Below are 24,000 nucleotides of genomic sequence, written 5' to 3' on the forward strand. Positions count from 1 at the left end.
TCAGTCCCTCACAAGCCCAGAGAGGGCCAGCCACATCCACCCAGATATTTCTTACAGGTTTTCTCCCTACAGTTATGCTCTTAGTTGAGAAAGCATCAGTGGAAGAGGCAGGTCAACACAGGAACAACTGGCCAAGAAGAAAGGCAAAGAGGTTTCTGTTTGGAAGAAGCTGGGAGGCAAGAGACCCAGCACACAGGGCTGTGGGTGATTAAAATCCCAGGAGGGCAGCATGCAAAGGCTGGTTCCACCAGGCCCCAGTGGGTACTTTTCTTCGCGTCCCTCTACCTCGCTGAGCCTCAGCCTCCTCATCTAGAAAGTGGGAGTGGTAATCCTGGGTCGGCCGCCTTGCCAGCATCGAGAAAGGGGCTGATTGTACAGTCCAGCGTGCTCTGCTACAGTTCTCTTGTTTTTTAAAATATCTTTAATGATATAAGTATCACTGTTAACAAAAAAAAAAAAAGAAGAAGAAGCACAGACAAACAAAAAGAAGGCCATAAAAGAGGGAAAATGAAAGAGAACACAATTGACATCTTGACATATGCACTTATAGCTTCCATTTGTTGTTCAGTTGCTAAATTGTGTCCAACTCTTTGTGACCCCATGGACTGCAGCACACCAGACTCCTCTGTCCTCTACTATGTCCCAGAGTTTGTTCAAATTCATGACAGTCAAGTCAGTGATTCTATCTAACCATTACATGCTCTGCCACCCCCTTCTCCTTTTGCCTTCAATCTTTCCCAGCATCAGGGTCTTTTCCAATGAGTTGGCTCTTGGCATCACGTGGCCAAAGAATTAGAGGTACAGCATCAGTCCTTCCAATGAACATTCAGCATTGATTTCTTTTAAGATTGACTGGTTTGATCTCCTTGCAGTCCAAGGGACTATCAAGAGTCTTCTTCAACACCACAATTCAAAAGCATCGATTCTTCAGCGCTCAGCCTTCTTTATGGTCCAACTCTCATATCCTGGAAAAACTATACATGACTACTGGAAAAACCATAATTCTGACTATAGTTTCCCATCCTGGATATATTTTTAATAGGACCATACTTTTTATGTAAAGTGAAAGTGAAATCGCTCCTACGCGTTTGACTCTTTGCGACCCCACGGACTGTAGCCTACAAGTTTCCTCCATCCATGGAATTTTCCAGGCAAGAGTACTGGAGTGGGTTGCCGTTTCCTTCTCCATACTTCATACTTTATATATGGTTCTGTAATCTATTTTTCACTCAACAATATATCATGAGTTTTTTCTTTGTTGACAAGCAAACTTCATGAGATATTTCAATACTTGTATGATATTCTGCCATTGCTGTATTCAGTTCTGAACCTGTGATCACTATTACTGATTCTTCCTTTCCCACATGGCCCAAATTCCAAAATGTTACTAATTCTGTCTTTATTTAAAATTCTACTATTTTGTTCACCACGGATTGATTTTTGTTTTTTAAAAATATTGCATTACAATATTATTCATCTTATTTATTTTTGGCTGCAACCCGTCGTCATTGCTGTATGCAAGTGTCTCAATGTGGTGACTTCTCTTGTTGCAGAGTGTGGGCTCAGTAGCTGCAGTTCATGGGCTTAGCTGCTCTGCAACATGTGGTATCTTCCTGGACCAGGGATCAAACCCATGTCCCCCGCACTGGCAAGCAGATTCCTACCACTGGACTACCAGGGAAGTCCCCCAATATTACCCGTTTTGATTATGGCATCTTCCCCTAAGATTATTTTCAATGTTTCTAGTTCATCCATCTATTTCCAGCATCCAGCACAGTGCAGGACGCATTGTAGTGCTCAATAAATATTGAAAGAATGAGTGAGTGGATGAATGAATTGCTGACGAAAGGAAACTCTACACGCAGCTGTGAGAGTCTCCCTCACACAGGCGGAACCAGGAGCTCGCTGACACCAGGATGAAGGCCTGCTGGCCCTTCCCCCAAGGCGCTGGAACTGTGCTCTGCCCCCGGTGTGGAGCTATCTCTCCAGAGCAACAAGGGATTTTCCCAGCCCTAACCAACGTGTGGAGTTTTAAACTAACAAAACCAGAGCTCAGAGAGGAAATTCTAAGAACGTGAAGTAAGTCAGAAGAGCAAAGGTGCGTGTTTATTTTCCATCGACTGCTTGGGCCTCTGCCTCCCTTCCCCCACTGCAAAGACTGGGGAAGGGGTCCGGATTCGGATGTCAGCATAACAAAGCTAAAGGAAACCCATCTTCCTGTGTTTGCCAAGGAACAATGCTGGAGAGGCCATTTCAAGGCCTGCACTTTTCCTCTGTACAGAAGAATTTAGGTCCTGGAGGATTCCTGAGAGGGAGGCTCAGGAATTTCTGGATAGATGTTCCTGTTCCCTCACTCAGGGACATTGGGGATGCACTGGCTATGATCCCAGTTGGCCTTTGGTACTCAGCTCCATTCTGACCCACACTAGGTAGGGATCTAACCCACCCCTAGTTTGGGGCCTTGGGCCCACCCTGCAGCCAATCAGCTTAAGTCTGGTCATTGGCCTCTTTAGTCTCTATCTCCCAGCACTGCTTTCTGTTCTCTCCCCCTTCAGCTCTTATCTGGCTCTTATCACTCCTTTTCTGGACTACTGCCCAAAGGCAGCCTTCCTGGCCCTGACCCTCCTATCCTCACTTACAGGCCATGTTCCCACAACACACCTCCAGGCGAGGCCCTTCTCTGCTCCCAGTCCTCTGCACCCACAGCACCAGGTGCCTTAGACGTTTCCAAGGAGCTTTGTGAGGACCAACCACACCAGGCTCATCTCCCAGTAAATCAGGCAGGGCACTGAAAACCAACCAGTATTAACTGAGTACCTACTAGGTACTAGGTGCCATCTAGACCCTTTGTGGGCTTTATCTCACAATACTCCAAAGCATCATGTTGAATCCTCACAGGCCCACTACTGTGCCTTCTGTAAAACGGGGGCTCCATAAACCAACCAATGTCATGGGTTCAACTGAGGTGGAACCCGGATCCTTGTTGTGACTCAGCTGGTGGTCTGGCAGCCACTGATGGGTAGGCAGGCTCAGGGGGCTGTTTGGATCACATGCTTTTCCTTCAGGGGTTTCCCCGGTGGCTCAGAGGTGAAGAATCCACCTGCAATGCAAGAGATGCAGGTTTGATGCCTGGATCTGGAAGATTCCCTGGAGGACATGGTAATCCACTCCAGTATTTTTGCTGGGAGAATCCCATGGACAGAGGAGTCAGGTGGGCTGTGGTCCATGGGGTCACAAAGAGTCAGACGTGACTGAAGCAACTAAGTAGGCATGCTCTTCCTTAAACCCTCTGAACACAAGGCTCCCTCTTTCACCCATCTTTTGGGCTAACTCCTATTGACCTCTCAGGTCACTTGGCAGCTTCCTCCTGGAAGCCTTCCAAGATCTCCCAATCTGGGTTATTCTTTTATGTTTCCCAACACCCTTGGCTTTGTCCCTCTCTGGGTGTTTCAGCAACTGTCTCTAGAATCTGAATGTCAGCTCCTAAAGGACAGGAGGTGCCTTGTTCACCTCTGTGCCCCCAGAATTTAGCTCAGGGACTGTCACAGCTCAGTAAATATTTGGTGAATGAATTAAATACGTCAGTTCAGTTCAGTCGCTCAGTCGTGTTCGACTCTGCGACTCCATGAACCACAGCATGCCAGGCCTCCCTGTCCATCACCAACTCCCAGAGTTCACCCAAACCCATGTCCATCGAGCTGGTAATGCCATCCAAACATCTCATCCTCTGTGGTCCCCTTCTCCTCCTGCCCTCAATCTTTCCCAGCATCAGGGTCTTTTCCAATGAGTCAGCTCTTCGCATCAGGTGGCCAAAGTATTGGAGTTTCAGCTTCAACATCAGTCTTTCCAATGAACACCCAGGACTGATCTCCTTTAGGATGGACTGGATGGATTTCCTTGCGTCCAAGGGATTCTCAAGAGTCTTCTCCAACACCACAGTTCAAAAGCATCAATTCTTCGGTGCTCAGCTTTCTTCATAGTCCACCTCTTCCTTTATAGTCCAACATGACCACTGGAAAAATAGCCTTGACTCTTGGATATTTAGTCCCTTCCTGGCTTGTCAAAGAGCACCTGATCCCAAACTGGATCTTCTGCTTTTCCCTTCCCCTCTTCAAGCCTTACCAGCCACAGTGTGCCCTAAAGTTGGCAAATCTAGGGTCTGAACTCTGTCCCTTGAGGCTGGTGGATTCCATCGTCCCTTCCACCCCTTCCCCTGACTTCTCCATGCCACAGTGGACTACATCGGGTTTCCCTTCTTTTCTAAACCACATCTGCTCTCGAAGCACGCTACCCTGGGACTGGTGTTGAGTCCCCGATGGTCTGGCAGCCGTCAGTACCCTATCCTCCAGCCGGACGTGCTACAGGTTCTGGGGGGTGGCAGAGAGGGGGCCCTCCCGCGGAGCCGCTGCCAGGCGTTCTCCAACGGGAGGGGACCGAACTTCTGCGTTCAGGGCGCGCAGTGTACACCCTGTTCACATTCCTAAGCAGACCGGAATGCGGACGCGGGACAAGCCAAGGGCCGCATTCCTCGGGTTGGGCGGGAGCACGGCCCGGGCCCCGCCCCGCCAGCCCCGGCCCCGCCCCCAGGCCCTGCCTGCTGGACCCTGGACCACAGCCTGAGAGGGCGTCCCCTGGCGGTGCCGGCGGCCAGAGGCGGGACCCGCGGCTCTGCCCTCTATTCCGGGCCCCCTGCCCGTCCTCCCCGCCTCCTCCCGGGTTCTCTGGGCCTGAACCCAGCCCGCCCTTTGGATCTTAGAATCCCCTCCTTTATCTTCCCCGGGAAGCTGCCTGCTTCCGGAAACTGATTAGGACTCCAAAGCGCTTATTGGTTTTTGTTATGTGCTGCCAGTCAAATCAGAAAAAAAGGAATGGCTCCCCAGGCCTTCACAAAATCCTAACTCCAGGGTGGCTTCCTCTCCTGGCTTCCCATCCTGTCCCCAGGGAGCCCGTCTTGACCTGCCTCTGATGGGTGCCTCTGTGGGAATTTCCCACCCTCGTGCGCGGTCTCCTCCCAGCTGGCCCAACTGGCACCATCAGGGCCAGAGACCAAGATGAATGGCCTCGCCCCTGCCGAGTCACCTCCCACTGCTCCACTGAGGGCTTGGGGAAAGAAAATGTGGCCCTAAGTCGAAAGCTGTGAGAAAATGGGCCTGAGTCTGTAGGTCTGTACCTTGGCCTCTACTGGAAAAAGCACCACTGCCTCAGAGGAAGGATCCCTGGGAGCCGAGGCCCCAAGAAAGTGGAAAGCCACTGGGCTGAGGGTTTCCACGATGGTGTAGAAACACAACACACACACAAACTGCACTAACCTCAAAACACCACTGAAACAGGTTAGCAAAAAAGGGCTTGTACCCAGAACCAGGACTGGGCTATACATGTTTAAGTCACCCTCCAGGGTCTTGAAGAAGAGGAGCTGTTTACTCACTCCTGCGTGAGGGGACAGGCAGCTTGTTTCCTCAGATACCTGGTCAATGGAATGGTGGACACTGCCAGGAAGGCGTGGGCTCACACCCCACTTTCTCAGCTTGTTGCCGGTATCCTTCCTAGTGGGAAAGAAGCTGTGCCCTCACGTTGCTTGCATATGGAAATTTGCATGTTTATCAGCCCATTACCGGTTAGGCACTCACCCTGTGGTTAAAGTGACATCTGAGCAGCCAGTAATGAAAGAAAGCATGCCTGGAACTTGCATTGCTCACCGTCAGAGAGGGTTGTGAATGTTGCCAGGAAAGATGGGAAAGCAGAAACCAAACTCTCATTGGCCAACACCTCAGCTGTAAGAAAGGGCAGGGCAGCAGGGGCACTGGATTGGAGCTTGGCCTTGATTGCTAGCTTACCTTGACCTTGACAGCTGGCTTACCTTGCTCAGTTGTTTTCTCAGCCTCTCAAGGGAGGAAAACACTGTGGTCCCTTTGTCCCTGGCCAGGAGGGAGGCCCAGAGTGGTAGACAAGGTGGCTGGTGGCCCTGCAGCTCTGGTTTGAGATGGCAGCCCTAGCTCCAGGTCTGCCTCTTCCCCCGACACAGAAAATGGACATTCCAGCCTGTCACAACACCCCAGTGGTTCCTTGAATGGCAGTGCCAGAGCTCTGTCTCGGTGGAGTGTGAGGAGCTTGAAGTATTCATGAAGGACGCAGAAGACCCAGTGATGAGTCTATTCACTTCACACACTGACTCAGGACCTACCCCAGGAGACTTACCGTCCACTGGGGGAGAGCGATGTCAATCCGGCCAGTACAGTGCAATGTGACGAGCAGCAAGGCAGAGGAAGGCTGGGCAGAGCATGGGCAGGAGGGTCTTCTTTGTGGGAGTGGGAGGTAGAAGGGGTGGATGGTGGGGAGGTGAAGGGGTTGGAAGGAGACTCTGCCAGAAGAGGGAGCTCTAATTCTTGCCTCTACTCTAGACTCAGTATTGTGAGGCCATCATGCGTTGTGCTACATTTTGCTAATGAATCTCCATGCACTTTGCTGATCACGTGGTTAGATCGGCCAGACTTTAAAGCTTGAGTTCTGAGGTCACTTTCTAAAGATGAGTGACTTTCTATTCCCCTCTGAACCTGTAATGGGATGTGGTTTTAAGACTGAATTTGCCCCCAGAATTTTCTGCTTCCCATGGAGTTACTTGAAGCCAGCATCCCCTTCACTGATGTGTGGACCGTCATCTCACTCCCTTCCACCCTGCGAATTTAATGTGTGCAGCAGAACTGGGCAGCTCCCATCCTGTACACTTAGGTGAGTGACTGACCTCCTCTGAGCCTCATTCCACTCCACCCGTGGGCTTAAAATCAACAGAAGGCTACCAGGTCCTACCTATCCCATATTGAGAAAAGTGAATTCAGATCATAAGTCCTTTGGAAAACTACAGTTTTTGAAAATTTTATTATGGGGAGTAAAGTTTTTAAAATATGAGTGTGCTTTAGAATCATCAGTTGGTGGGAGTGGGGATGAGGGTATATTTTAAACGTTTTTTTTTTTCAGCCCACTCACAGATTCTGAGTCAGGAGGCCTCAGGTGGGACACTGGATCTGCATGTTTCCAAATCATCCTAAAGAGTCCTGATGCCATCAGTCCTTGAACTGCACTTGGCTGCGCTGGGTCTTAGCTGTGGCGCATGGGCTTGGTTTCTCCACAGCATGTGGGATCTTAGTTCTCTGACCAGAGATCGAACCCATATTCTCTGCATTGCAAGGCAGATTCTTAACCACTGGACCACCAGGGAAGTTCCTGGACTGCACTCGGATAAGAACTGATACCGGTGACCATGCATCGCAGTGAGTCCACTTAGAATGAACTCTCCCTATGTCAAGATTTGGACAAATCCCTTGATATTTTTGTAATCTTATGCCTTGGAAAGGAAGTGCATGTGGACTGGGACTGAGGGGGAAGCCTCTCCACTGTGCACAGTGTCCCAGAAAGTAGGCCTACTCCAGTGAGCCCAGAAGAGGGTCACCCACAGAAGGCTCCCCTTTCCCCTTCCCCCTCCTTCTGTTACAGGAATTGGGCACTCGCAAAGCAGACCAAGAACAAACAAAACCTACCTGATTTGAAATGCCTCAGCAGGAATCTGAACCAAACCCCAAAGTGTCATCATTCCAATCACTGGTCTTAAGCAATGTCAGTAACAGTCTTCACAAAACCCAATGCTTATCCCTTTGGTCCACAGTGAACTCTGAGAACTGTGAGGCCAGGAATGTGGCACTATTGGCAAGTGGCACACACCGGGGATCTCTAGGCTCTTTTGATCTGGTCCTCAGCTTCCAAACGTGCTTTTGCTTGCACCCTTGATATGCCATATGTCTGTACTCCCATCCCTAATACTAGTGACATCAAGGCCCAGGTATGTTTGCTCTTATAGCAGAGCTCCCTATAAATATTAATAGATATCATTTCAAATGGTTTTGACAGGTCTGGGTTTGGGAGAATGATGTTTTGTCAGACCTGAATGGTTTGTCCTTGTTTTTATGTCATATACATCTAAGAGCTCATACAAGGAGTTGAGTGACAGCTCAATCATTTCTCTTTCTCTGGGTCACTTGTACAGGTATTATTTGTGTTACCTCCAGACTCTGGTTTCTTTGTAGGGAATTATTAAAAGCTACTTGTCCATACTGTAAAGACTTTGGGTAAAGTACATAATACACTCTATAAGTTCAGCCTAACAGGGACACATAACCTCTGTCACACATGCTTTGCTGACACAGGGCTATTTGACATCCATCCAAGTGAGAGAGCCACTACCAATTTGGATATCAAATGTTAGTGAAACTACATTCTTTCTTTTAGATTAAAAGGATAAATAAATACATAAACTAGTGTTTTCTCCCTGGACCTCCAACAGATCACCGTGCATACCCCAATTTGGAGACCAGGGGTCTAACTGTGGATTCTCCCACCCCAGGGGCCCACATCTCTGAAAGCCAACCTTCCTCTCTCTGAAAGGGAACCTGACACTAGCCACACCCCTCGAAACCACTGGCAAGAAATTGCAAGGACGGTGGAGCCTGGTGGGCTGCCGTCTATGGGGTCGCACAGGGTCAGACACGACTGAAGCGACTTAGCAGCAGCAGCAGCAGCAGGGGCATCACGTTCTCCAGTTCAGACATCTGCTGTACCATCCGCAATGGTTAACCTCCACGTCGCTCCCTTTGTCTACCTGGGTTGCGTGCAGCCTGAAGGCTGTGCTGAGGGCTAGTCTTCTAGAGTCTGGGGGACGCCCTTGGGTTCACAAGTCGAAGCCAGGTGTGTGTTCTATTGAGGACAAACTGGGTGAGTCCGGAACTGCGGCCGGGTTCCTGACGGGAGCACGGGGAAACAGCGGCCCCTGGTGGTTGGGACACGAGTGCCTCAGAACCTCAGCATACCTCCTGCTGTAACGCTTGCTGAACCTCGGCTCTGGTGTTCAAGTATTGTGGTGTAGTTAATTGCAGACACGAGCAGGGAAGACCTGGCTCCCTCTCTGTGCTCCTCTGTGTGATCCCAGGCAAATTAACTTCTCTGAGTATTGGAGTTGTTGCTAGGAGTAAATGAGATGCTGAGTGAAAAGTAGGGGAAAATACTGAGCACATAGGAAGAATCGTGCTGTAATATCATTAATTGATGTGAATGCCTCTAGACATTTAAAAACACTTAGAAAATATCTCTGGGGGAAGCCTGGAGGGAGATGGGAAACCATGAGCAGGAACTCTTGTGTTTCTATGCTAAGAGACACAGATGAGCAGTGACTGTTCTGGGCAGTGATGGTGAGCATCGGTCTCTGTGTGTGTGTGTGTTTGTGCAAGCCCAGCTGCAGTAGAAAGGCAGAGAGCTCTGGAAGATGCTCAGGGTTCCTTCCTGGGGGGAGCAGTGCTGACAACGGGGAAGGCAGTGTCAGTTATTCCTCTAATCACACTGTAAGCTCAGCTCTGAGAGAGGATGAGGATTATTGAGTAACACAGCAGTTACTTATTGATCACTTAGTATGTGCTGGGCAAGGTTATCAAAATGAGCCAGGACACAGGACGAGACACAGGACACTTTCAGACAGAGATCAGGGCCAAACAACAGGGATGTTAGTGGGTTAGTCTAGACTGGTGGTCTGGGGACTAATGACTGCATTCCCTGCAGCCATCAGGACAGAATCTTGTAAAGTGCACAAAGCCAGACCAGGCAGAGTAAAGACTTCTCTGCTCAGGTGCCCTGCCAGAAGTGTGTCACCGCCCAGCATTTTTGGAAAGTGCTGGGGCCTGCACAGTCCAGATGAAGCCGGGGGAAATTCTGAGGTACAGTCTTTCAATTACCCCTACCTCATCTCTGGGGTTGCATTCAGTTAAAATTTGGTTCTGTTCAAAACTAGCAACTTCTGAGAGTCCCCCTCCCCACTTGCAGAAAGAAGAGTTTGCTGATGGAGAAAGAAGGAGGGGCTGGTGTCACAAAAAAGATCTGCCAAGTCCTCGTGAGCCCTTCTGGGCCCCTCTTGGTCCTCCTACAACTCATTGAATAAAATTATATCAAAATGCATGGGCCGCTTGTTACTGCGCTCCCCATCCTGCCTCCAAATTACAGACCTCTAACACGCCAACAGCCTTGAGAGGTGCCCTGAGCTCACATTGCTTAGGATTTATATTACTTACTAAACACCTGTTCTGTGCTGAGCAGGGGTAAGAAAGGAAGGTGCGTGGTCAGAGAAGTGTTTCTGTCCAGGTTAAACTTCCCCCCATCATGATTTGGTCTCTTCTCTCTCTCTCTGCTCCACTTGTCCCATCCCATTTGCCCAGTTGGAGACATTAAGGGCTGCCTTTGTTCCACATCTACCTCCACCAAGCATGACTCATCACATACCCCTCTACCCTCAACATACCATTCTTAGAAAAATGCAACCTTGCTGGAGCTAATATGAAAAAACTGACACTGCTATAGGGTTACAAGCCCTCCTGTAAAGGTCCAGCGCAGCTATTCAGCTTGGGCATGGGCTGGTGTGGGAGATGGATCAGGAACCAGCCACCATTGAAAATACCATGTCTATAGAGACACTTTGAGTTCAGACAGCTGACCCCTGAAGCTCCAGTTCCAGATTGCTGTAGATCTGTTTTCCCTTTCCTAGGCCCCAGGAAGAGAAACCAGGAATCTGTTTCTTTCCTGACTCTCATTCCTCCCCGAGATCCCTGATGCTGTCTTTCCTGGTTCTGTCCTCAAACCTCAAGAGGGAGAGAAACAAAGGAAGGAGCCATTCCATGGAAAAGAGCTCTTCCAAATTCAGAAGGCATTTGCAGTTTTTGTTTTTTTTTTTTTTTTTTGAGGGTTTAGAAGGCTTTAGTTAAAGATGTATGTAGGCTCAGAGAGCTCTATGAGTGCTCTGTGACAACCTAGAGGGGTGGGATGGGGTGGGAGGGCGACTCAAGAGGAAAATGACATATGTATACCTATGGTTGATCCATGTTGTTTTTATGGCAGAAACCAGCACAATATTGTAATTATCCTTAAACTAAAAATAAATTTGATGAATAAATGAGATGAATGTAGGGCTTCCCTGGTGCTCCAGTGGTTGAGACTCTGCCTGCCAATGCAGGGAACACAGGTTCAACCCCTGGTCTGGGAAGATGCCACAGGGCCACTAAGCCCCTGCTCCACAACTGCTGAGCCTGTTCTCCAGAGTCCAAGCTCCACAGCAAGAGAAGCCACTGCAATGAGAAGCCCGCTCACTGCAACTCGAGAGTAGCCTCCACTCACCACAACTAGAGAAAACCTGTGCATAGCAATAAGGATCCAGTGCAGCTGAAAATAAAATTAATTAATTGATGATGCATATAAAACTAAGGTCAAAAAAGATTTTTAAGGTAGTTATTAATTCCAGGGGGAGCAACAAAAGAAACATAATAATAATGGACACTTTAACTCAGCCATGAACTACACTCACATATTTATCTCAAAAAGTAACTAATATATTAACCAAAAGTCAGGCACAACTGTTGCAGCAGGATGGAGAGAATGGCAGTGTGGACAGGGAGATGGTAGTAGGGCTGACTCTTCATCTTCCATGGTAGGAAATCAAGGTAAATGTCTGGATTGAGAAACACAAAGAGTTAAAAAATACAGAGGTACATACCAAAAAAACACTGCTAAAATGTTTAGGAAAGGGTATCAGGAATAAGAAATTGCAGGACAGTGCTATCTATAAACTGGATAAACCACATTTTGTTTATACATTTTTTAAAAAAAGCAAGCTGAATGTTGACGAGATAATGGTGAAAAACATTTTCTTGAAGGCAGAGTGAAAAGACCAACAGTTGGAAAATGTGAGATAAAAATAAAATGCCACAAGGACGAATGTAGATGTCTGTATACAGGGGAAAAGGCAGAGGACGTAGGAGAGAGGAGACAATTGGAGAAGTAACAGAAGACTTTTTTCTCCAGGCAAAGAACACAGGTCACTTGAAGCCAAGAACATAGATAGGGAGCCAGGAAAAAGAAATTCAGAGGGCCAATAAAGACAGGAAATGATACTAAGCCATACATTCAGCCGAAGAAACTCGTGTGAAAGCAAAGATGTTGTCACCTATCCAGACTGGCAGTACTCAGAGAGCTTGATAATACCTACTATTAAAAAGCTAGCAAAGAATGAAACACTGTGATAACCTGTTATTGAGAATGAAATGTGCAAAGTTTTTACAGGGCAAATTGGCACCAGAAAAAAAATAATAATCAAAAAATAAAATGTCCATATTCATTATTCCAGCAATATCACTACTAGGAATTTATCCCTTGCATATAGTCATTAAAGAATGTCAAGATATCTATAGTCATCCAGTGTTTATTATAGCATTGTCTGTATAGACATAAAGCTTGAGATTATCTAAATGTTCATCAACAAGGTACTGGCTATGTTAGCGAGTCCAAGCTCCTACTCTTCACTTCACGACAGGTCAATAAATACAGAAGTTGTTAGGGCAAGGAATAGTGACTTTCCAGAAAGCCAGCAGACTGAAAAGATGGTGGACTAGTGTCCCAAATGACCATCTTACTCAAGTTAGAATTCAAATTTCTTTTCTATTAAAAGAGCTTCCCTGATAGCTCAGCTGGTAAAGAATCCGCCTGCAATGTGGGGAGACCTGGGTTTGATCCATAGGTTGGGAAGATTCCCTGGAGAAGGGAACGCTACCCTCTCCAGTATTCTGGCCTGGAGACTATATATATAATCATAAAGAAACAGACAGTTTCGCTTTCACTTCACTTTATTTTAAAAGGGGGAGGAGGTATGGTTGGTTGTTGGGAACTCCTTGGTGCTGGAATCCTTTGCTCTTGTTGCTGTCTGCCTAAGTCAAGTCATGATGTTTCTGTAAACCTGCAACAAAACAAAGGTTATTTTATGTTCTGCAACTTTTTATCTCTCTACGAATGGAAACATGTTATACCTTTGAAAGTTAGAGCCTTGAGGATGGGCTATCCTGTATGTTTCAGGCTATAGGCAACATTCTTAACTTGTAGGGAAGGCAGTAGAATACAAAGATTAAAGTAAAAGAAACAGATCCAATAAGGAGTCAGATTTGTTCTTCCTTATCACAGTTAGATCCCTGAAGGAGTGAAGTGAGGGAGAGCTGATTGTGTTAAGTGTGTGTGTTGAGTACTTTTCAAAAGTGTATTCTATTCATCAGTAGAAATATTTTTTCCTGGAAGGATGGACTCAATGAACCAAGGAAAAAGGAGAGAGGGGCTGCAGGCGAGGCCTTAAAAGGGCTGTGCGTACACGCTAAGTCATGTCAGTCATGTCCAACTCTTTGCAACCCCATGTACTGTAGCCTTCCAGGTTCCCCTGTCCATGGGATTCTCCAGGCAAAAAGACAACTGGAGTGAGTTGTCATGCCCTCCCCCGAGGGATCTTCCCAACCCAGGGATTAAACCCGCTTCTTTTGTCTTCTGCATTGGTGGGTTCTTTACCACTAATGCCACCTGGGAAGCCCAAAGAGGGCTGTACCTTTCATTTTTATACAGTACAGAACTGTTTCGCTTTTTGCATGACATTTTATTGTTTTATGCTTTTAAAAAATGTTAACTGCAGACTTTCCTGGTGGTCCAGTGGTTAAAAATCCACTTTCCAATACAGGGGATGTGGGTTTGATCCCTGATCAAGAAACTAAGATCTCACATACCACAGGGCAACTAAGCCCACATATGACAACTACTGAGCCTATGTACCTCAACAAAGACCCTGTATAGCCAAATTTTTAAAAATAAATAAATGTTAACTGGAATTATCTTCATGTTGCTATTATTGCCATCCTTGTTTTCCTCATAATATATTTTGGTATTAAACCAAATAAATGTTTTGTTTTGGATTTGTGTGTGTGTTTTTTAAGGGTCCCACTAAGTGCCAATGAAGATGAATAAAGAAATAACATGTTTAATTGCACTTGGGTAAAATTTCAGAACTTAAAGTGTAAGGAGAAAAATCACGTACTCTTCCAGAAAGAAAAAAATAAAAGGTTACATATGAAGAAATGAGATTAAGTCTGACACCAGATTTTGCATCAGGTTTTGAAGGAAAATTAATTTGAATCTGGAACTCTACAGCCAACCAAAAATACCACCAAAAGGAAAGATAAAAATAAAGACATTTTCTGAAATCCAAGGAGTCAGAAAAGGTAACATTAAAGAACAGCCAATGAAAAATATCACTCAAGAAAATGTCCCACTAAAACAAAATAATTCAAAAAAACAGTAAGCGAGATTTTAAAAATAGAAGCTGCATGTTAGCAGAAATATAAACAAAGAAAAAAATAAACAGACACTCGTTTTGGAATTGGATCTCTGGAACATTCTTCTTTGACCTACAGATGTTTAGAAACTGAAGGTTATTTTCTTCTTTAGAGCTCCAGTCATGCAACTTGACTCTCTAGCAAATAATATTTACACAATTGTAACATCAGAATTACTTGTTGTAATAACGGTATTTATGTGGGGTTTAATATCTTAGATTCACTCTGTAGACAAAACATAGAATGAAATGAACAGAACAGAAAACTTGACAAAGTAAAGGGGAAATTTTACTTTGCTGAAAGTCAGGGAGCTAAATTCCCTAAATTCCTTTAGCTGCAATTAGTGTATCAAAGCCAGGCCTGGTTGATTAGGGTTTAGGGGTTCTGTTAAAGAGCCCAGGCCAGATGGAAAGGAAGTGGCTTCAGGGCTGTACTGGAGGTGTTTTAACTTCCCCAGAGAGATTGTCTTCATCTCCTCCCAGCTGTCACTGGCATCATGTTGTTAGCTTGAATCAGCCATAGTATGATATTTACACCAAAGATATGGCAAACTCTATGCATTTTTACCTCCTAGAGAGGCTTGTTGTGAGACATTTACCAGCATATCCCTGAGCCTGAAGGAGCATTAGAATAAAAAGGAAGATGAAGGTGGTGAAGGCAGGTGGTGGAGGCCACAAGGGTAGATGAGCTAGGGGAATTAGTGGTGTTCTTAGTGAAATTTTTTAAGATAGGAGTTAGCAAACTTTTCCCTAAAGGTTCCAGTGAGTAGCTGTGCTGAGTCACTCAGTCATGTCTGACTCTTTGTGACCCCATGGACTGTAGCCCACCAGGCTCTTCTGTGCATGGGGATTCTCCAGGCCAGAATACTGGAGTGAGTTGCCATGTCCTCTTCCAGGGGATCTTCCCAAACCAGGGATCGAACCCTGGTCTCCCGCATTGCAGGTGGACTCTTTCTGAGCCACCAGGGAAGCCCATGAATACTGGAGTGGGTGGCCTATCCCTTCTCCAGGGGATCTTCCCAGCCCAGGACTTGAACTGGGGTCTCCTGCATTGCAGGCAGACATTTTACCAGCTGAGCTACCGGGGAAGCTCTCCAGTGAATAGAACCATCTCAGAACTACTCAGCTTGGCGTTACAGCTCAGAAGCAGCCACAGACTACGCTAATGAGCATGGCTGTGTTGCCATAACACTTTAATTTACAAGTTAACTGGACAGCCCCTGAGCCATACATTAATAGTTTGTCAAACCCTGGACTAAGATAAATCCCCCAGAAGGGCAATTCAGATTGGCCCAGAAAGTGACACAGCACTCACAACTGTAGGGAGCTAGATATTTGACCTAGAAGTTCTTTCTCTGGCTCCCCTTGGCCTCCAAGTGGCTTGAAGGATTCAAAAATTCCTGTATCCCAACAGGTGCCGAAACACAAGGGTGCTGTATTAGATAGGATTAGGTTTGGTTTAAAGCAGCTTAAACTGTGGAAAATTCTTAGAGAGATGGGAATGCCAGACCACCTGACCTGCCTCCTAAGAAACCTGTATGCAGGTCAAGAAGCAACAGTTAGAACAAGACACGGAACAACAGACTGATTCCAAATTGGGAAAGGAGTATGTCAAGGCTGTTTATGGTCACCACGCTTATTTAACTTCTATGCAGAGTACATCATGAGAAATGCTGGGCTGGATGAAGCACAAGCTGGAATCAAGATTGCAGGTAGAAATATCAATAACCTCAATATGCAGATAACATCACCCTAATGGCAGAAAGCAAAGAGGAACTAAAGAGCGTCTTGATGAAGGTTAAAGAACAAAGTGAAAAAGCTGGCTTAAAATTCAACATTCAGAAAACTAAGATCATGGCATCTGGTCCCATCGCTTCATGGCAAATAGATGGGGAAAAAATGGAAACAGTGACAGATTTTATTTTCTTGGGCTCCAAAATCACTGCGGATGGTGACTGCAGCCATGAAATTAAAAGACACTTGCTCCTTGGAAGAAAAATCTTGACTTTTAAACCTTGACTTTGTATTGAAAAGCAGAGACATCGCTTTGCCAACAGATGTCTGTATAGTCAAAGCTATGGCTTTTCCAGTAATCACGTATGGATGTGAGAGTTGGACCATAAGGAAGGTTGAGTGCCAAATAATTGATGCTTTCATACTGTGGTCCTGGAGAGTCCCTTGGATAGCAAGGAGATAAAACCAGTTAATCCTAAAGGAAATCAACCCTGAATATTCATTGGAAGGATTGATGCTGAAGCTGAAGCTCCAATACTATGGCACCCGATGCAAAGAGTTAACTCATTGGAAAAGACCCTGATGCTGAGAAAGACTGAGGGCAAGAGGAGAAGAGGGCAACAGAGGATGAGATTGTTGGATGGCATCATCAACTCAATGTACATGAGTTTGAGCAAACTCAGGGAGGTAGTGAAGGTCAAGGAAGCCAGATGCTGGGAAAGATTGAAGGCAGGAGGAGAAGGGGATCACAGAGGATGAGATGGTTGAATGGGATCAACGGCTCAATAGACATGAGTTTTAGCAAGGTCTGGGAGTTGGTGATCGACGGAGAAGACTGGCATGCTGCAGTACATAGGGTTGCAAAGAGTCAGACAGGACTGAGTGACTGAACTGAACTGAACGGAACGAAGCCTGGTGTTGGGCAGTCCATGAGGTCACAAAGAGTCAGACATGACTGAGCAACTGAACAATAACATAGTAGATTAAAAACACGATTTAACAGTATCTTAGAACACTTGATTTATTCTCTCATATAAAAGCATTGAGTTTGGCTATTCAGGCTGGTAAAGTGTGAAAGATCCGCCTGATCTTTCCTCACCATCAGGCCTGGGCACAGCTCTCATGGCCACAATGGCTACTGAAGCCCTGCCATTATATCCCACATCCATCAGGCAGGAGGAGGGAAGCAGAAGCGGGCAGCCCTCCCCACCCTCAGGGGAGCCTGCACTCAGAAGGGCCCATACTCAGTTTAACAAGATGGTGGACTGTTACTGTTTTAAAATCTAACTCATGTTCTCTTTGAGCTTAGGTTTTGTAAATGCAATCCAATGGGACCAGGGAAAATGTCCACGAGCAGAGGAGACTAGCGTCGAGCAGAGGAGACTAGCGTAACATGCCATCGCCCACTGCAGCCCTCGTTCTCACACAACATAGATAATGCCTGCCACGTAGCTTCAACGATGCACTTATCTTGGATTCTGACATGCACTCGGAAGGACCTCCATGAAAGCATTAATTTAATGCTCTGTATTCCTATTTTGAATTCGTAATTAATTCTACCTTTGAACTTGTGCTTTGTAAGTGAAGTCCAGTAGGACAAAGGCTGATGTTTAGTATGTGTGTCTTCCATTTGCACATGTGCCAGGACTCACAACATGCAAGCTTTCAGCAAGACTCAAAGTGAGTACAGATAAGGGTGTTACAATCTGTGACTGAGTGAGTGGGAGCCCACGGCCCTGAGAGGCCATGCTTTCCACTGGAATTAGAACTTGCTTCAAATGCAGAAAGAAGGCAGTGGTATTTTAGGAAACACAAGAAACCAAGGAACCCACCTATATCCTTTCTGACTTGTGTTGCTTCCCTGTATCAGTTAGTCACTCACTTTGAAAATGATGACAGATAAATGATAGGGTAACGCAGAGTTCATCTGATGTTCAGTCCTTTAATTATCAGTAAGGTGAAGGTAGAGAATGTTGGTACCATGTGAGCATACCAAGATGTAAAATTAAAATGTTGGTTTTATGCAACATTTTCACTGTGTTATGAGTAAAATACAAGTGCATGCATGATCTATGAAATATAAGCTGCATAATTTCTGTAATTCTTGTATATGAGTTAAACGCTCTTAAATTTTTTATTTAAAACTGGCCTTGTACAATTTGAAGATGAATGGTAAAATTCATAGTAATGGTATACAATTTTAATTTTTTTACATAAATATGACAGTAAATATTGAATAAAAAACACCATGATGAATCAAGAGAGAGGTTGCAGAAGAAAGAAAAAACGATATTTTAGTACCTCTGGTGGTACTTTGAAATTTTTTTCTTTTACCTGTTTATTTTTGGTTGTGCTGGGTCTTTGTTGCTCTGTGCCGGCTTTCTCCTCATTGTGGAACACAGGCTTTAAGTGCTCGGGCTTAATAATTGTGGTGCATGGGTTTAATTGCTCTGAGGCATGTGGAACCTTCCCGAACTAGGGACGGAACCGCAGTCCCCTGTATTGGCAGATGGATTCTTATCCACTGCACCACCAGGGAAGTCCTGTAGTAGTACTTTTATTCTAGATTTTTGAACAAGGGGGCACTGGGTCCTGCAAATTCCAGAGCTGCCATGGAGCACATTAGCCTTGGCTGTCATATGGCTTGGTCTCAACTCCATGTCAACTGCCAGGAGCCGATGCCCCTCTCCTCAAAGAGAGTAGCAGAGGTCCAGAGGACCTGGTGTGTTGAGGGCCTCCCTAAACTTCAGTGGTTATAATAAGGACCCTTATTTACCCAAATTCCCAGACAGCATCTTGAGGAGAGGAAGGGCAGGACAGTGAGTGTTCCAAAAGACTGGAAACCAGCCACATGAGGGAGTTCAGCTCCAAACAGACTGAACACCCAGACTGAGAGGAGGCCGTTCCACATGGAGAGCTGATACAGTGTTAGAGGAAGCCCAGGCTTCCCCCTGCACGGTAGGGTGGCACTGCCAAGGAAGACCCTCATCTTCTTTGCAGATCTGAAGGGCATGTGCACTTATGCAAGCCTGCTACCCTGGGCCCAAGACATTTTCTGTCTGAAATACACTCCTTCCTGCTCCTCTTCCCTCACTCCACCCCTCGTCCTGTAACCCTGGTCACCTGGCTAACTTCTCACCTTTCTATACTCAGCTTATTATCTCCCCCCAGGAAGGCTTCCCTGACACCCCACCCTCATTGGCCCCTCCGGTATTGTAACCTGCCCATCTGCATACCAAAGGAGCAGTTTGAATGACATCAGACATAGCACTTGTCTTGGAGCCTTCCTGCTGGTCCTGTATCCTCTTTGGGGCTTCCCCGGTGGCTCAGCTAGTAAAGAAGCCGCCTGTAATGTGGGAGACCTGGGTTTGATCCCTGGGCTGGGAAGATCCCCTGAAGAAGGGAACAGCTAACCACTCCAGTATTCTGGCCTGGCAAATAGACATGACTGAACAACTTACCACCTTCACTTTACCCTCTTCGAGGCAGTTTCTCCATGCGGAAGATGGGGTAATCATACCAGACCCACCCTCCTTATTGAATTTTTTAAAATTTAGCTTGTGAACAGGTTCTACATATGCCTAGAACACAATTCAGAAGGTATATAAGGACACATAGTGAAAAATCACTCTCCTCCCCACTTCTCTCCTTTTGATTCCCGGTTGTCTTTGGAGAAGACACCAGTTTGTCACCAGTTTCTTTAGCTTCCTTCCATAGACATGTGTGTAAAGTGTGTTAAGCTGCTTCAGTCGTGTCCGACTCTCGCAACCCCATGGACTGTGGCCCACCAGGCTCCTCTGTCCACGGGTTCTCCAGGCAAGAATGCTGGAGAGGGTTGCCATTCCCTTCTCCAGGTTCCATAGACATACCATGTGTTTTAGAGCAAATATGTTGTCCATCACCCCCTATGTAGCATTCCTGGGTAGGAGAGTGCGTAACCTGCCTCTAACTACGAGGAAGCATCAGACAAATGAGGGATATTTTGTCTTTTTAAGTGGCAGTCACAGAGCATCAAAATCACAAAACAAAGAAAGGCTGTGGATATGTTCAAGAACTAAGAGAATGGTAGATTAGATAAAAGCACTGTATTTGTGTTAAATTTACTGAAGTTGGTAAGTGTACATAAGAAAGGGAAACAGGGCATACATGTTAAAGAATATGGAGTAATCATTAACAATAGGTGAATTTGGGTAAAGCATTGATGACCATTTTTATTGTATTTTTATTTTTGCAATTTATGTCTACATTTGAGATTATTTCTCCTAAACCACTTTATATTCATATTTGTGGGTTCAAGTATTTGCAAATTATTTTACTCACTAAACTTTATTTGGAGCCCCAAATTGACACTTCAGGCACTGTTACAGTCATATGCAGACGTGCAGAGCAGGGACAAATCTGTGTTGTCCAACATGCGAGTTCCCAGCTAAGGTCAAACAAAGCAGTCCCCTGCCTCCCCGCTTCAGCTCTCAGCCTGTAAATAATCGTCCTCTTTGCACTCTATTTAGTGCCATGTTTCGCAAAATTTTGTGCTTTTTGTTGACAATTTTTTCCATAAAACTGTCCAATCTTAGTGCTGAAGAGCTGTCTAGCACTCCTGGGCACACAAGAAAACTTTGATGTTCCTTCCAGAGAAGATACAGGTGCTCTTAGATGAGCTTGGTTCAGGCGTGAGTTCTAATGCTGTTGGCTATGAGCTCAATGAAAATGAATCAAAAATACAAATTACATAAAATGTCTTTAAACAGAAGCAGTAAAGTTATGTATGTGTTCATCAGTTGATGAAAATATAGTGAGCAGAGCTTGCAGGAACCTAACCCTGCATTTCCCCTGGGAACCATAGTTCAGTATCTGTTAATTCAGGGTTTGTGGCAACTTTATAGAACATAACTACTATAAGTAACAAGAATCAACTGTTTCTACGTCTTGTATTTCCTACACGAACGATAGAATACAAGCAGCACTGTTCTGTACTATATGAATATGTTTAACAATGTTCATAGAGATCTTGCTGTTAGCTTGCATTCGTTCTTTTTGGGGGACCACAAAAAAACCTGTATTTTTATACTGGGGAGAGGGAGTAGAAAAGAAGTAGCCCCTATACTGGGCCCTATTCAGTGGGAGCTTCTTGTTCCATAGGGTTAAGGAAGACTTTGAGGAAATGAAAGTTGTTTGGAAAAATCCAGGTGTAGTTGCTTTGCATGTTGTGATGGGTAAAAGGGATGAAGTGTGAAGGCCCCTCACACCCTCCACGTTGCTTCAGACTATGTCCTGGAACCCGGGGGCAGAGAAAGCGCCACTTTCATTCCTGCTTCTTGGGGTTGTTGACGGCCATGTAATGATGGAGAACAGCAAGCAGGAAGACTGACACACCCAGCATGTTGGCAAAGATGGGGAGCTGCACATCCGTGAGCACGCGTATCAGGGGGTTCAGCTCCAGACATGGTCTGCACACTGACTTGAGGGAGGAAGCCTGGACCGGACGTTTGCAGCGCTCTGCATTCATTCTTGATCCGTTCTTTGTTTCTTTTCAATCAGGTGAACGACACATGATCTACGGAGATCAGCCTCTTTTCTCAGCCACCCCAGTGCTCACTCAGTGGGCCCATATAGCCAGCTGGCCACAGTAGGGGGTTTTGTGGGCATTTGGGGTTTTTTGGTTGCTTTTTTTTTTTTTTTTGCTGTTGTTCATTCTTTTGAACAGACACCTGGGATTCATCATATGAGTGTTTCTTAATTGGTCTGACTAATCTTCTAGTGACAAACATTTGTGTTTTATCTTTTCAAAATGTCACAGTCTTGCATATAGGACTTCCGTGGCATCTCCTGGTTCCTGGGATAAAATTTTAAGTCCTTTAATCTCAGTAGGTAAGACTAGGTGTTTCCAGTGCAGGGGCGAGGGTCTGATCCATGGTCAGAAAACTAAATCCCACATGCTACGTAGTGTGGTGAAATAAAACATTTAAAGCCCTTATCCATGACCTGCCAGACAGTCTCACGCAGCGAGCTGGTATCTGCAGGTCTCCCCTCCAGCCTTCTTTCACCCCTGGTTTTATCCACACTGCCTGCTGCCACAGCGCATGTGCACAAACTTCCCTCATGGGACTATGTCCCTTGGCCTGAAATTAACTATCCTCTTCCTTGAAACCTCTGTTTCACAGTTTTTGTTCACCAGTGTGTTACCATGGGGACCTGGCACAGAATCTGGCATGGAGAATATATTCAATACACTCAAGTTAAACAATGGAAAGAATGAGGTGGGAGGCAGGCCAGGAGGGAAGCCAGCTGGTGAGAATTATGTTTACGTGGCTCTCTTTTGACCAAACACTTGGTCTTAAATGCTTACTAGAATGAAAACTGCACAGCTGACTTATCTCCTGTCAGGCTCTCAGCTCATTAGCACTGGAGTGATTTCTGTTGAACTAGACCTGTAATGATGCTGGGAAGTCAGAAAGCCCTGCAGACTGACCCTGAGGAGGTCACCATACCTTTCTGTGCCAGTTCCTCCCCATGAGAGGAGGTGATAACGTCTGGATCTGCCTTGTTGCTAGCGAAACACACCCCAGGGGCTCTCATCTCTCCCTCTAGCTCCTGCCATCTATTGGATTTTTCCATCATCTTAAGATATGGAAAAACTCTGACAAATTTTAGAGTTTTAGATGTGTTAACTAATGTGTTAACGTTAACTAATGTTAATATGCTAACATTCAGTTCAGTTCAGTCGCTCAGTCGTGTCCGACTCTTTGTGACCCCATGAATCGCAGCACGCCAGGCCTCCCTGTCCATCACCAACTCCCGGAGTTCACTGAAACTCACGTCCATTGAGTCGATGCCATCCAGCCATATCATCCTCTGTCATCCCCTTCTCCTCCTGCCTACAATCCCTCCCAGCATCAGGGTCTTTTCCAATGAGTCAGCTCTTTGCATGAGGTGGCCAAAGTACTGGAGTTTCAGCTTTAGCATCATTCCTTCCAAAGAACACCCAGAACTGATCTCCTTTAGAATGGACTGGTTGAATCTCCTTGCAGTCCAAGGGACTCTCAACAGTCTTCTCCAACACCACAGTTCAAAAGCATCAATTCTTCGGCGCTCAGCTTTCTTCACAGTGCTAACATTAACTAATAACTACTGTGTTAACAACTTTTTCCTTAACATGATGTTATGGAAAAACTAACAAACTTTTCCACCAACCCAATATAAAGCATTGCGCCTGTCCTCTAAGGACAGGTGGCTCAGATGGTAAAGAATCCACCTGTAATGTGGGAGACCTGGGTTTGATCCCTGGGTTGGGAAGATCCTGGAGGAGGGCATAGCAATCCACTCCAGTATTCTTGCCTGGAGAATCCCCATGGACAGAGGAGCCTGGCGGGCTACAGTCTATGGGGTCGCAAAGAGTCAGACACGACTGAGTGACTAAGCAAAGCACACTATCTTCAAGGGTGTCCTCAACATATTGACTCAGAAGAAAAGATCTGAATACAAAGATCCAGTGAGAAGTCACCATTCCCCCACAGGCTTTCTCCTACTCTCCCTCCGGCTAAGAGATGCCTGCTGGCATCAAGCAAAAGGGAGGGGTCCAAAGAGGAGGTGTCTCAGCCCAAGTGTTTTTCCACCTCCCCGGGGCAGACTGCACATCCCTGAGAAGGGAGAGGCAGAGCACGGTCAAGGCCATCGCCAGGCCTTTGGCTCATTTCCACCTTCGAATGACTGATTCTATTCTCGTGGTTTCTCTAAAACTATATGAAACTCGTGGTTAAACCCACATCCTTCCCCTCTGCCAAAAGGCCCCCAGTCACATCCTCCCAATGACCACCACCACTTTTCTTCCGTTTCTGGTTGCAAAATGAATCCAACTAGCTCACCCAGAAGGTCTGAGAGAAAGAGGGAGTGAGCATACACAGGGATCTCGTACACCCAGAATCCAACCAACTACTTCTCCCTCCCTACCAACCCCCTCCCCAGTATGAAGCATTCTCAGCTCACCTGGTTTCTTGCAATATCCCTAGCTGATATTCCTACCTTAACCTTTGTGCACTAAATCTTTC

General features: G+C 46.0%; 1 protein-coding gene across 1 annotated transcript; it reads right to left on the reverse strand.

Annotated features, from left to right (window-relative positions):
• Positions 1 to 21,257: 21,257 nt before the first annotated feature.
• LOC114112886 (dolichyl-diphosphooligosaccharide--protein glycosyltransferase subunit 4-like) lies at positions 21,258 to 21,461 on the reverse strand. Its single transcript, XM_027963974.1, has one exon. The coding sequence runs from the start codon at positions 21,459 to 21,461 to the stop codon at positions 21,258 to 21,260; it is 204 nt and encodes a 67-aa protein (XP_027819775.1).
• Positions 21,462 to 24,000: the final 2,539 nt, after the last annotated feature.

The sequence above is a fragment of the Ovis aries genome, chromosome 1, assembly GCF_016772045.2.
Source record: "Ovis aries strain OAR_USU_Benz2616 breed Rambouillet chromosome 1, ARS-UI_Ramb_v3.0, whole genome shotgun sequence".
NCBI classification, from domain to species: Eukaryota; Metazoa; Chordata; class Mammalia; order Artiodactyla; family Bovidae; genus Ovis; species Ovis aries.

Excerpts from the sequence above, each read along its gene's own strand:
- LOC114112886 (XM_027963974.1), bottom strand. The coding sequence starts at position 21,461 with ATGAATGCAGAGCGCTGCAAACGTCCGGTCCAGGCTTCCTCCCTCAAG.